This window comes from Marmota monax, unplaced genomic scaffold (genome assembly GCF_021218885.2).
Source record: "Marmota monax isolate L192 unplaced genomic scaffold, Marmota_monax_Labrador192_F-V1.1 WCK01_AAM20220418_F8-fsc00003, whole genome shotgun sequence".
Taxonomy (NCBI): domain Eukaryota; kingdom Metazoa; phylum Chordata; class Mammalia; order Rodentia; family Sciuridae; genus Marmota; species Marmota monax.
Genome location: NW_026694084.1, coordinates 29,906,969 through 29,920,280, shown reverse-complemented (window position 1 = coordinate 29,920,280; position 13,312 = coordinate 29,906,969). Strand labels below are relative to the sequence as shown.

At 39.7% G+C, this 13,312-nt stretch overlaps 1 protein-coding gene across 1 annotated transcript in view; it reads left to right on the top strand.

Annotated features, from left to right (window-relative positions):
- The window catches only part of Washc5 (WASH complex subunit 5), a 57,495-nt gene that overhangs the window by 14,632 nt on the left and 29,551 nt on the right, over window positions 1-13,312 (top strand). Inside the window, exons 7-10 of the mRNA XM_046464602.2 lie at window positions 1,240-1,392; window positions 4,784-4,897; window positions 6,317-6,488; window positions 11,137-11,264. Of these exons, the coding sequence (XP_046320558.1) occupies window positions 1,240-1,392; window positions 4,784-4,897; window positions 6,317-6,488; window positions 11,137-11,264 (567 nt within the window). The remainder of the gene's footprint in view (window positions 1-1,239; window positions 1,393-4,783; window positions 4,898-6,316; window positions 6,489-11,136; window positions 11,265-13,312) is intronic.

The window sequence follows — 13,312 nt, the reverse complement described above, 5'->3', positions numbered from 1 at the left end:
CATGTGCCTCCTGAGAAAAGTAAGCCTTGGAGAGCTTAAATCATATTTCACAAAGTCACGTGACTAGAGAACAGGCACAGTTGCTTTCAGGTCTGTGTGAATTGAACCTGAAACCTGTGCTGTTTGCCTCTTTACATCAGTCACTCATTATACCTCTGCCTCCTTCTTGGTTCATTTTGTCTGTGTCTTATGGAAACATGTTTCAATTTTCTCCTTCCCTGTGACGCTCGTTAACAAAGGACTGTGCTCTGTGTTACCCCTCTCTGTCGTGTATGTCCCCCATCTCTGCTCATGGTTCATGGAGCCAATTCTCTGTCTCCTAGTAATTTGAAATTGGACCTGAAAAAGTCTCTGCCTGAGGGTTTAAATATTTCACTAAAAATAAGCACTGTGCAAAGTTTGGAGTTTGAGGGCAGCCTCATCCAGCCAAGTATGTGAAGAACAGTCTGGAGAGGAGAAAGTTGAGCAGACACATCAAGGAGAAAAAGAGTGAAGACATTGTAAATGCTCTTCCTGTGGCCTGACCACATTCCTGCCCACAGGATCCATACAGCATGGCTGTGTCTATGATAATGTGTCCCCTTTCTGCTTGTGCAACTCAAAATGATAGGTGCTCTCTGCAGCCAAAGCTTCCTAATACTTGAGGGGAGGGTCTCTGGGGAACTTCAGCTTTTAAAAGGCTGAAAAAAAGGGCTGAGCGAATCACCTTGAGATGGGGTGATATCTAAAAAAAATACAATTTTCCAGTTGTATCTAGAAAACCAAAGGAGAGAATTCCACCCTTCAAGATTTAAAGTGAGAATTCTAAAAGGCAGCCATTGAATTGGACTAGGAAATTCATTGGCATGATTAATGGTAGAGGCCAAGTTTCAGTGAGTTGCAGATCAGGGAGTAATAAAATAGCAACAGAGTCTGTCAGTTTTAAGGATTGTCTCTGCTGGAAAAGACACAGACATGGACAGCTTGTGGGCGATGCCAGGTTAGGACTTTTTTTTTTTTTTTTTTTTTTAGGAAATTACATAGAATGGTAGCAGAGTCAAGGGTTGAAAGGAACAGAGTATTATGGGGTTATAGATAAGAAGGAAGACCCTGGATACAACCTGAGAATTGCTTCCAGTGTGCCCATGATCTTGAAAGATGGGCTTTTGGAACACTGTTGATTCCCAGAACAGATAATTGAGTTCAAGCATGAGTACCTTCAGATGTCACCAACACTTCCCTCTGGGGCTTGCATTACAGGTCTCAGCATATCCCTTGCCAGAACATCGCAGCACTGCGCTGGCAAATCAAGCCGCCATGCTGTATGTGATTCTCTACTTTGACCCTTCCATTCTTCACACCCATCAAGCAAAAATGAGAGAGATCGTGGATAAATACTTTCCAGATAATTGGGTAAGTATTACTGATTTTCTTTCTCTCTCTCTCTCTCTGGCAAATTTGTTGCAGAACCAACTTTCTAGTCTTTTGGCCTTGAACTCAGAGGTCAATATGTTGTAAATAATGGGACATAAGGTCACTTAGGCAAAACTACTTTAAGAATGTTGAAAATGTAATAAATCATACCGTAAAGGACTAAATCAATCAGTAAAATTTCCTAACAAACCCATTAGTATTTTCTTTAAATGGATACTCTCAAGGCAAAATGATGTGTTAAAAATGTGTCTTGCTGTAGCTACTGAGAGTGCAACTAAGTTACATGAGGATTTAAAAATTTTTTTTCTATTTTATGGATCTAAGCTAGTAAAATTAGTATCTAATTGGTTGTTTTTTGAATAAGAATTTCACTTTTATAATAAGTTTTATTTACAAGATGACTGTAGTAGAATTATTAAGATATTAATATTTACATTACTGCATAAACATGTCACTGAATAATATTAACTCTTAAAGGAATGAAACTGACTTAACATACCTAATTAATACAAAATGTTTTTCCTGCACAAAGAGGTTTTATCAAAGTGCAATGAGTTGAATTATATTCTCAGGTAGCAGATTTATTTCACTTCTTATTACTGAATCATACTATCTGTCATTAGAAACCTTTAATTTCCTGACAATATAAAAAGAACCTATAATTAGGAGGTGATGGTTCCTATCCACCCATGAATTATACTTACGAGCTCAGAATTGAATAACCAAGAGAAAAACTGGTAGTATTGCTTCATGTTCCTAAGCTTAACAAAGAAGTTTTGATCATACTATAATTATAAGCATATTTAGTATTAAGGAAAGTCAAAGTCCAGTTATATGTTACCTGTTATATATACACCTAAAAAAACACTCTGCCACAAACACCTGACATCCAGGGTTAAAAAAAAGATATTCCAGGCAAATATCAACCAATAAAAAAATTAATGAGAAAATATCATACAAAAGAAAATGTTAAAGAAAAACATGAACACAGATTTTTAAAGTATCATTTATAATATTAAAAGGAATGATCCATTGAGGTGAATTAACAGTCATGAATTTATATACAGTCAATAACATACTCAAAATATATAAAGCAAAAACTCATGGATTCATAAGAAAAAATGGACAAAATCATAATTATGGTGGAAAATTTCAGTACATCTCTTATTATATAATTTTGTTTTCCCAAAACTATGTACTGAATGTTCTATATATATTGAAAAGGACACATATGTGAAAATTGGATGTATATCATGAGGAAAGTCAACAAAGTTAAAAACGAAAAAGGTTTTTGATCGCCTGTATTTTTATCCTATGGTGTGACTAAATTAGAAACCAGCATTAAAAAGAGATTTTTAAATGTTTGGAGGAAAGTACACACCCAAATAACTCTTGTGTTAAAAGAGAAACATAAAAAATATTTAGCATTGCCCAGTATCAAAGTGCTATGAAACAAAGCTGTGCTCGGTGGTTAAAGATGCTTTTAATAGAAATGTGTAACCCTATGTACATTACCAAAACCAAGGAAGAGTACAAATAAATGGGTCAAACATTAAGTTCAAGGTGTTAGAAAAAGTCAAATAAAAGATAGTCAATAAATATGTGAGCAGACATTTTTTTGAGTTAGAGAAAAAGGAAAGGAGGAAACCAACACAATCAAAGCTAGTTTTTTGAAGAGCTATAAAATAGATATTTACCAAAACTGATGAGAGTGCAAAAATGCAATGTTAAATGTTAAGTTTGGAAAAGAAAACCTAAGGTACGAGAAAGATTTTTTTTTTATTTTTTTAAAGATTTTTTTTAATTGTAAGAAAATCTGTGAACAATTTTATTAATACATTTGAAAATGTAGAATAAATGGATAATTTATTATTTGAATTTGACTCAAGAAGGGAAAGGAAATATGAATAGACCAATATTAAAGAAATAGAGTTGGTGATCAAATCTCACCACCAATCAACTGCCCCCCCACATACACACAGAAAAAAAGACAACCCCCAGGATTCATTATTATTTTAAAATTTGTTATTATTTTAAAATAACTGATAAATGCTTTTAAATTTCTCAGTTTGAATATGATAAATATCCATAGGATTTTTTTAAAACTTCTAGGAATCCTCAACAATTTTCATGAGCATAAGGGATAGAAATGTTTGGGAAACCTGCTGTAGTCAAAGTCATTGTTTTGTGTCCCCTCCCTAGTGCACCCCTTTTTCTTTTCCCTGTAGGAATCTAACACAGAGCAGTTTGAACGGAAACTTTTTTGTTGTTTGCCATAGTCTGGCTGGGCACAATTCAGGAGCCACTTATCCAGCAGAAACGAACTTTATTTTTAGAACACACAGGATGCACCACATGAGCTCTTCAGGAATTCCCTCAGAGCCCAACTGCCACCACTAGCTTCCCACAAACCTCTCAAACCCCCCCACACTCCTCCTGCTCTTGAGGCCAATTGGCTGGGTCGCGTGGGCGGAGCCAAAAGAGTCCCCCAATGAGCAGCTTCGTGGTCTGAAAGGGCAGGGAAACAGCCCAATGAGCATCACTGCAGAGGAGCCAATCAGCTAGCAGCTGGAAGTTTGCTGGGGCTGCTGTGAGCCAATCATCAGCTGGCAGCTGGAAGTTTGCTGGGGCCACTGTGAGCCAATCATCACCTGGCAGCTGGAAGTTTGCTGGCAGCTGGAAGTTTGCTGGGGCCCCTTCTGCTGTGGCTCTCAACATCTCCCCCTCTCTGTTTAAACAACAAGCATGTGGCTTAGGGACCGTGCCTGCCTTAGGTTGGCCAATACTACATATGGTCCTTACCCGTCATCAGATGAACTGACCTTAAGGCGTCAGCCTCCTGTCTTAGGTTGGTACCATTGCAATTGGATCTTACCGGTCATTGACTACTGGTCCAGCATACAGCCACACCTGTGAATAGGTCTTTGTACCAGCGTGGGGGTGAGGTTCTTTGCCTCACCTCTGTTGGCCCCCAGATTTTAGCTGAACGACCATCACAAGCAGAAAGGAGGAGCATACACCAAGCCAAATGAGCATCACCGCAGAGGAGCCAATCAGCTAGCAGCTGGAAGTTTGCTGGGGCCGCTGTGAGCCAATCATCAGCTGGCAGCTGGAAGTTTGCTGGGGCCCCTTCAGCTGTGGCTCTCAACAGTTGTTATTTTTTCATATGTAGCAACCTTGTCACTCTTGTTCCAAAATGCTCATAAGGAAGTTTCCTTACTTGTGTATATGGAAAATCTTGGGTTTTCATTGATGTGAATTCAAATTAGAAAGAGAAAACAGTGTTTTATGCAACTTCATATTTTCCCAACCCCTTGCCTGGAAGTGAACAGATATTGAACAAATACTGAATGAATATCTCCTCTTTCAGGTAATTAGTATTTACATGGGAATCACAGTTAACCTAGGAGATGCTTGGGAACCTTACAAAGCTGCAAAAACAGCTTTAAACAATACCCTGGACCTTTCAAACGTCAAAGAACAGGTAGGTTTTGGCTAATTAGGGAGAATCTCCTCGGAACTGCTAAGCTGGCTTATGAAGGAGGAAATGAGCTAAGTAGATTTCCCAGGGCATTTTAAAAATGTCCACATAGACATTTTAGTACATGACTAATGGAAAGTAAAATTTGCATTTTAGAATAAGATAAAATAATTATATGTTTTTAACTTATGTGGTATAGTAAATTGTAGACTTCGGTCCTCAGAAAGGTTGAGTACCCTAAGATGAATCACTGAAATATAAGGCTCCAACTGACTGTTTAGTCTTGCTTAAAGATCAGGTCCTGTAGACATAGCTAGTTTCACCAGTGGCTGGGATTAAAGTTTTTTTTATTAGTAGGGTCAATGCCAAAGATGGTAATTGAATGTAGATAATACTCTGTCACTATACTTTACAGTGGTCATCATTTCTGAGGTACTAATTAGCTTATTTAAGCAATAAGACTGAAGACTTTCATTTTTTAAGTTTAGTGGCTATATCCTGTCTCTTTGATAAAAGCACTAGGCAGAAGGAAATATTTGAGTCAATGCAGAGATGAAAATAATATTAAGGTGTATATTTGATACTTCTGAATGACTATATTCCCAACCAGGCTGTCTATGTTATTGAGTTTCCAGTGTATAAAAAATAATATTCTAAAAACTTTGTCATGTTTTATTCAAATAAATTGAATTCCATAAGTAATGTACAAAATGATTTCAGTTGGCATATATCCTAGAAATCTATCAGAGAAAGTGGCATTTCCATAATTCCTGACATCAGAGCTTTAATTTTTCATGACTAAAGCTCCTTTCCAAAATTGCATTTTTTCCACTGGTATTATTTTAAGAAGTTTCTTGATAGTTTTAAACTAACTTGGCTAGTTTAATAATGTTTAACATTTGTTTCTTGATTTAGTAAAACAAAATGACCAAATTTCTAAAAGCCTTATTTATTTGAAAATTCAATTTCGGTACACTGAGTTGTGTTTTCTTATTAAGGTTCATATGCCTATAGAAGTCTCATCTTTTGACTGTATCTGCTATACGCTGCCTCTTTTATCAACAATAATAGGACAGGCAATTTATCTTTTGTCTTTATTCTTCTTTTCCATTCAAGTTGAGAATAGAAGGAATCAGAGAAGCCACCTGGTCCAGTTCTCCATTTGACATTTGAAATGGAGTATGCAGAGGCTAAATCCAAAGTCACCCAGTGTTCTTTTCAAAAATGCCCAATAAACCAGTTGCCCTTGAGCCTTATTAATACAATCAATATGTTATTCATTTCACATTGAAATGTTATTATCAGAAAGAGAGGGAGGTAGGAAGGCTGGATATTATTTTTTAATTATCTAATTGAATGTGATTCATTTTTAAGATAAATAACTCTCTAAAATGTAATTTGAGTTGTTTCTCGCCCCCATAGGCAAGTAGATATGCTACTGTCAGTGAAAGAGTACATGCTCAAGTACAGCAGTTTCTGAAAGAAGGTTATTTAAGAGAAGAGATGGTTCTGGACAATATTCCAAGGCTTCTGAACTGTCTGAGAGACTGCAATGTTGCCATCCGATGGTTGATGCTGCATACAGCAGACTCAGGTAATGCACAGAGGGGTGGCCATTTATATTGCTCCACATGAAAGTTTTCAGAATTAAAACTTTTTTCATCACTTTAGGATGAAAAGTTGTTTAGCGGGGAGGAGTGCCCTTGAACGAGAGCCAAGTTACTTTTTAAGCTAGTTATTTTTGTGTCAACTTGGATAAGACTGTGGCCCACCTGAAAAGCTCTTCCTTCAGGCAAACACCCCCAATGGATGCTGGGGTATATGGTGACATTTAGCTCCCACATTGAAGGAGCTTGTCAGCGGTCCTAATGTGTAGAACAGATACAGACATATAAAGATTAGTAACTGCAGATCTGTGGTAAGCAGAATAAGGCCTCCCAGGCACCCCACAGCGCGATGTCCATGTTCTAATCCCTGGAATTCGTAGATGTGTTATAACACATGGCAAAGGGAATTGAGATTGCTAATCGGCTGACCTAAAAATAAGGAAATCATCCCAGTGGACCTGTGTAATCACAAGAGTCCATAAATAAACAAGAGGGAGGCAGAAGAGTCAGAAACAGAGAGGTGGTCCCTGGAAAAAGACTTGACCAGCCATCACTGGCTTTAAAGATGAAGAGACCACAAGCCAGGGTTTGCAGGAAGTCTTTTTTTTTTTTTTTTTTTTAAGAGAGAGTGAGAGAGAGAGAATTTTAATATTTATTTCTTAGTTATCAGCAGACACAACATTTTTGTTTGTATGTGGTGCTGAGGATCGAACCCGGGCCGCAAGCATGCTAGGCGAGCGCGCTACCCCTTGAGCCACATCCCCAGCCCTGCAGGAAGTCTTTAGAGTCTGAAAACTACAAGAAGATTGGTTTTCTCCAGTTCTTCCAGAGGAGCCTAGCCCTACTGATGTCTTGATTTTAGCCCAGTGGGCCCTGTTTTAGATTTCTCAACTCTGAAATGTAAAAGAATACATTTGGGTTGTTTGAATCTTCAAAATTCATGGTAATTTGTTAGAGCAGCCAAAGGAAAGTGACACAAGGTCCCCGGCAGTAAATAAGAGCCAGTGTGTGAGACAGTGGGTATGGCTTGAGTCCAGAGTAGGGACTGCTTGGGGTAAGGGAGCAGAGGAGGTCAGGAAAGGCTCTGTCCACAGGAGGCAGGAGCTGGCCAGCCCTTGATAAGATTTTGAAATAAAAGGCAAAAGAAATTCTAGATTGCAGAAATGGTGGAATCAATGGTATGATTTTGGAAGGACAGAAAAATATATGGGCCCTCTTAGCTGAGGACCTGGCTAAACCACAGTGGTTATATAAGGTAAAACGGGACTTAGCCTTTTCTGGGCCATTGTCCCCTTTGAGACCCTCTATCCACACAGAGTTTGGTTACCAAGTTCAGGAATTTCACAAATTTGTGGAGTGCCCCCAACAGACCGTGAGCCCTGACTTTAAAACTTCTGCTTTAGTGGTAGAAAGATAAGTAAGTCAGACTAACACCTCTGAGCTTGTTCAGAGGTGGCACAGTTCTTTATGCTTAGAAAATGCTTCTTCAACATAAATGAATTCACTCGTCCAGGTCTGCATACTCCAGCCCCAAAGAGCTGTGTCATTCAGCAGCCCTCGAAAGCCCTCTGCTTTTTGTTTTTCATTCAACCAGCTTTTCTGGAGGGCCTGCCCTGACACAGCTACTACTTTCAACAGTTCATTGTTTTTTTTCAGATGAGACTGTGTTGCTAAAAAACTGTCCACACCAGATTATTCTTCAGCCTCCCTTAGTAGCATGGTAGCCCCAGCCTAACTACCTTCCAGTCAAGAAGCTCTTCACAGTGTGTTTCCCATCTGTTCCACTTCCTGGGAGTGGTCAGCAGTGGAAACAGCAATTGAACTTCCTCATCCTTCATCTCTGAAAGTCATTGGATTTCTCTGCAGCCTTCTCTCCAGCTTCATAAACCTTCCTGACAACTGCTTTCCAGGTTTTTGCATCATTTTCGATATTGGCCTAGATCCAGTTACAGTTTACCCACAGTATGAATCCTCTGGCTGAAGATCTTAATCATCTAATTGATCCGTTTTTAATTAGCTGGGTTTCTCATTTACATAAAAACTCATTTACTTTCAGGATTTTGGTAGAGTGACTCAGCTTACCCTCCCCTCCACCAGAAGTCTACCATTTATAAGCATATAAACAACTCAAGCCTCACTTTACCCTATCATAAAACCAGCTGTGGTTTTCTAATGACTCAGCCTCATTTTCATCTTCTGTGTGACTGTAGGAAAGTCACGCCTACGTTCTGGAAGCCAGTTGCCTCTTGGATCTGCAGCCATGCCAGGGGCAACACCAGCCTTCCAGGGGTCTGGGCTTTTATCTTCAGCCACATCTCTTTTCCATTTTTGTGCCTGGTAGTGTCTGACCTGATTGCACAAGGATGTGATTTACCAGAAACAAATGATTTGCCTATCTGGCTGAGTCAGATATGGGGGAAGTAACTGCTTATTTAGCTTCTATGGTGTTTCTGTCACAGTGTATAGAAGGCAGGCGGGTTCGCCTGTTGTCCCCTGTTAGCCCTCTGGAGGCATTTCCCCCAGACTTGGGCTGCTCCCACAGTGCCTTGCAGCTGGCGAGGAACACCCTGTGAGCAACATTGGATAAGCAAAGTAGACCAGCTGAAGAATCCTGACCCTGAGGTCACCGTAGTTCTAGGACCAGTTTCTGCAGTTCTCTGGACCTAATTTGTTGAGGGTCAGATGGGAAAGAGATGATCCAGCCATGGGAAGACTGGAACCAGCCCTGGTTTATACTAAGGAACTAAATGCTAATGCACATGGAGATATACAGTATATTTGCTTATCACCTGGATACTTCTATCCCCTATCCAAAAATGAAAGTAAATCATTATCAAAAGGTTTCTACTTTAGAATTAAGAGAAATAGAAATCCTGCATTTTAATTAAGAAAAGTAGAAATCCAAAATTCTTTTGGTTTTGTTTTTTAGTTAGGCAAATATGAAGCTGAACAGTTGCTTTTTGTGTAATTAGGGTTCACTAGCTCCAGTACATTTCTTCCCAGGGAGTTCTGAAGAATGCATGAGAAATCAGAACTCTGTAGTTTTTCACAAAAACTCATCCTGATGGAGTAACTTAAAAATCAATATATAAAATGGGCATCCATAGACTTCACCATAACTGAGACACCAGAAACTTCCCGTGGCATGATCACAACATGGTCCTGCTGTACCTGCCAGACATCTTGGGCTAATGGTTGGGTTGGGGATGGGGGCGCTAAGCAAGCAGGAGCATGCATGGGAAATTCTAGAGCAACTGACATGAATCTTGTGCCCTATTCAATTGTAAACTTTTTGGTAATGCCTATTATCGTCAAGTTTTTATTTTGACTTTATTTGCAGTCTAGATAGCTTTAGTTTATGAGTATCTTTGTTTTGTCTTACTTTCTTATTCTTTCTTAACTAATCGCCCCTATAAAACGATCTCAGCAAAATCGGCACTTTTATTCTTTTCTTTTCTTTTGACTTGTTTATTTTCTTTAACTGTTTTTTGACAACTGATAGGCTGACTGTGAATTGGAACATCTGCTGTTTTTTCCATGGGTCAGATACCTGCCTGATATTATGACCTTGGCCTAGTTGCCTTAGGGTCTGTGTGCTAGGTAGTAGATAGTCCAGAAAGGATCAAGTGTCTGTTGCGCCCTCTGGCCTTTTATAAGAAGCAGGATGGCCAAGGTCTGTTCTTCCTGTTTGGAGAAGCCATGTTCCATGTCCTTGTGGGTAATCCTGCTTCTGTCTTTTGTCAGATAGTCCCCAAGCCCACCCCCAGGCTCAATGATTCATTAAGAGGACTCAGCATATGGTAGTACTATCAGCTGCCATTTAATCCTTGCAACAGGACTGAAAGCAAAATGGCAAAGGAAAAAGGCACATGGGTAAAGGCCAGGAGAACCCAGGCACAAGCTTCCAAGGGTCGTCTCCCAGTGAAGCCGCTAAGGACCTGCTGAATTCCCCAGCAACAATTCTGACAATAAGTGGGAGATGTTGCCAGCCAGGCAATATGAGACTCGGCTTCCCAGGTTGTTTACTGGGAGCTGAACGTGGAGGTAGCCTCTGCCCAGCACAGGCTTCCAGAAGGAAAGCAGATGTTCAGCGTGCATCACATTGTGCAAACAGTTAAGGTCTAGTAAGCCATTCTTACCAGTACATGAAGTGGTGAGAACTCTTACCAAAATCCAAGTCTTCAGCTGCCAGCCAAGAGCCCGCCTTGCAAACATGCAAGTATTGGGCATGCCTGTCCACAACTGAATGGCATGTATTGGTGCCTAAACCAAAATCATCTCTAAACAGATAGGACTTAAGGAGCCCACCTTCCTATAAAGTGGTACCAGAAGGCTCTGCCCATTCATATTAAGTAGTTAATATAAGCCAACCCCAAAATTCTTATTAACTTTGGAAATTGTTTTATAACTTGCTTTTCTTTATTCAGGGAATGGCATTCTCTGTCAGATTCAACTGTTACTTAACTGTTTATTTATACTCTATAGCAATCTTTTTCACCACCTTCTATTGATAAGCATTGTCCTTAATACTTTTTAAATGCTTAAAATGAAGGAAAGTACTTAAGAATTTATTTTATTTCATAGGTATTTTCTACATATTTAATAAGTAGATACTTCTTTTTTTCCTGTTTCTAGCCTGTGACCCAAACAACAAACGCCTTCGTCAAATCAAGGACCAGATTCTAACAGACTCTAGGTACAATCCCAAGATCCTCTTCCAGTTGCTATTGGATACTGCGCAATTTGAGTTTATACTCAAAGAGGTAAAAATATTGAATGAATAATCATCACAGTCTTAGGTGTTTTTATGTTTAAAAATATCTTTAAGAAAAGATTAGGGATTAATTATTGTGTCACTGATTCAAGCTACAGCCTACTGTTGTTGAGTTGTGAAAAATGCACAGGATTGTGGACATTACAGTCTAATGAAGAATACAGACACTAATCAGAGAAATCACACTCATGAAAATATACAAACTGAGATTTGTGCTCTGAAGGAAAGGAACACAATTCTCTGAGTACCTAAAACAAAGGATCCCGGCCTGTGAGACTCCCTGAGAACAGAAAAGAGCTTCTGAAGAACCCTAGAGAAAGATCTGTCAGAGTTAGCTAAATAAGTAGGGAACATGTTGGAGAACATTTTAGGGACAGAAAAGCAGAGAGCCGTGCACCACATGACGCCATTTCTGTCACCAGTGGGCCACATATACCATGGCGGTTCCATAAGATTTTATCACCTCGTGACATTGCAGCCATCTAAGGTTTTGCCAGTGCACCCTGTGATGTTCTCACAGTCAGGAAATGGCATCACTAGGCACATCTGAGAACATATCCCTGTAGCTCAGCAGTACATCTCTGTGTCTGAGTCCTCTCGGCTAGGGGAGAGCATGGCCCGTTCAAGCCTGAAAGACCACTGCACTGCAGGAGAGAGAATAACAGACAAGTGATGCAAAAGGAGGCTGAGAGGTGGGCAGGAGCCAGCCCGTGTGGGACCTGGTGGGATTTGTCTTTATTCTAAGAGCCACAAGGACCTATTGGAAAAGGTGGGGAATTTACATTTAACAAGGAACTTATAAGAACTTTAAGGAATTTTTTGAGGTTGCTAAGGGAAATTCTATAGTTAGTCTTACCCCTAAAGAAATCTGAATCTGTATGGGCATGATAAAAGGGAGGATACCTGGAAGTGCCCAGGTTCTAAAACACTAACCTGGGGGTTTGAATCAGGTGCGCTTCAAAACTAGTCCTCACCTTGCCTTGGTCTGGTCAGTGGTACAGTAGATGCTTCTTTGTCTTCTAGGCATGGAAGAATGCTGTATTCCCCTACTAAATCGTTCTGAAGAAGTAGATGCTGATTATTAACATTTAGCATGTGCTAGATGTTTCCAGTAATTTTTACCTGCATATAATTTTGTAAGATCAGAAAAATGCTATCCCTTTTTGATCTACTTAATAATTTCAGTGTTTTATCTCTAAAAGCAAATAAAATTATTGAATACCTTCTGTTTCCAGGGAGCTGCTAAGAATTTAAAAATGAACAAGGCATGCCGTTTCTATCTAGGTGCTCTTAGTATAGTATGGAAGAAAGATAGAATAAACCTAGATAAGGAACCAGGAAAGGTCCAGAACAGTAACCAGGCATGGTCAAACACACCGCTGACCTTTCAGAGGCAGCAAGGTTTCCCTCAAGGAGAATGCCCTTGGGCCTGTTAAGATCATCGACCATGGCACCAGCGACCCACATCTGTTTGGTTCAGCGCAGTTGTGCAAATCAGGACAAGTGTGGGCCACTTGACTGACCAAGCCTGGACTTCTGAACCTAAGTTTGTTCTCTAGATTCTGCTGATAATATGGGCTACTTCCTTCTGTCTGCTCTGGTAGAAAAGAAAGAGAAAACAGCCTAAGGGGCTCATTGTGAAAGGACTTTAAGAAGAGAAAACTCTGGTAGATAAGAAAGACTCCCTGGTCCACAAGTCTCACCCAACACAAATTGAGCAAGGAAATGTTGTCTTTGAATTTGTGACATTTCAACTTCATTCTTTTATTTCCTCTCTCCTACCTCCCACCTCAAGTTGTTGTAGAGTCTGTCTTTGATTCTTCTGTAAACACAGTGATTGGACCTGTGTTTCTTCTAATCTTTATATGACAGTGTATTTCCCAACTCAAGGACAATCTGCCATCCCAAATTCTATCTTAGAAGATAAGAAACCTGTGAGTTCGGTAAGTGTTTGAAGGGCCTGAAGCCATTTGGTCTATCAGGAAGACCTCTGGTGACCTTGGGTTGCTGCTGTACTGCTGTGAAATGGCGTTGATT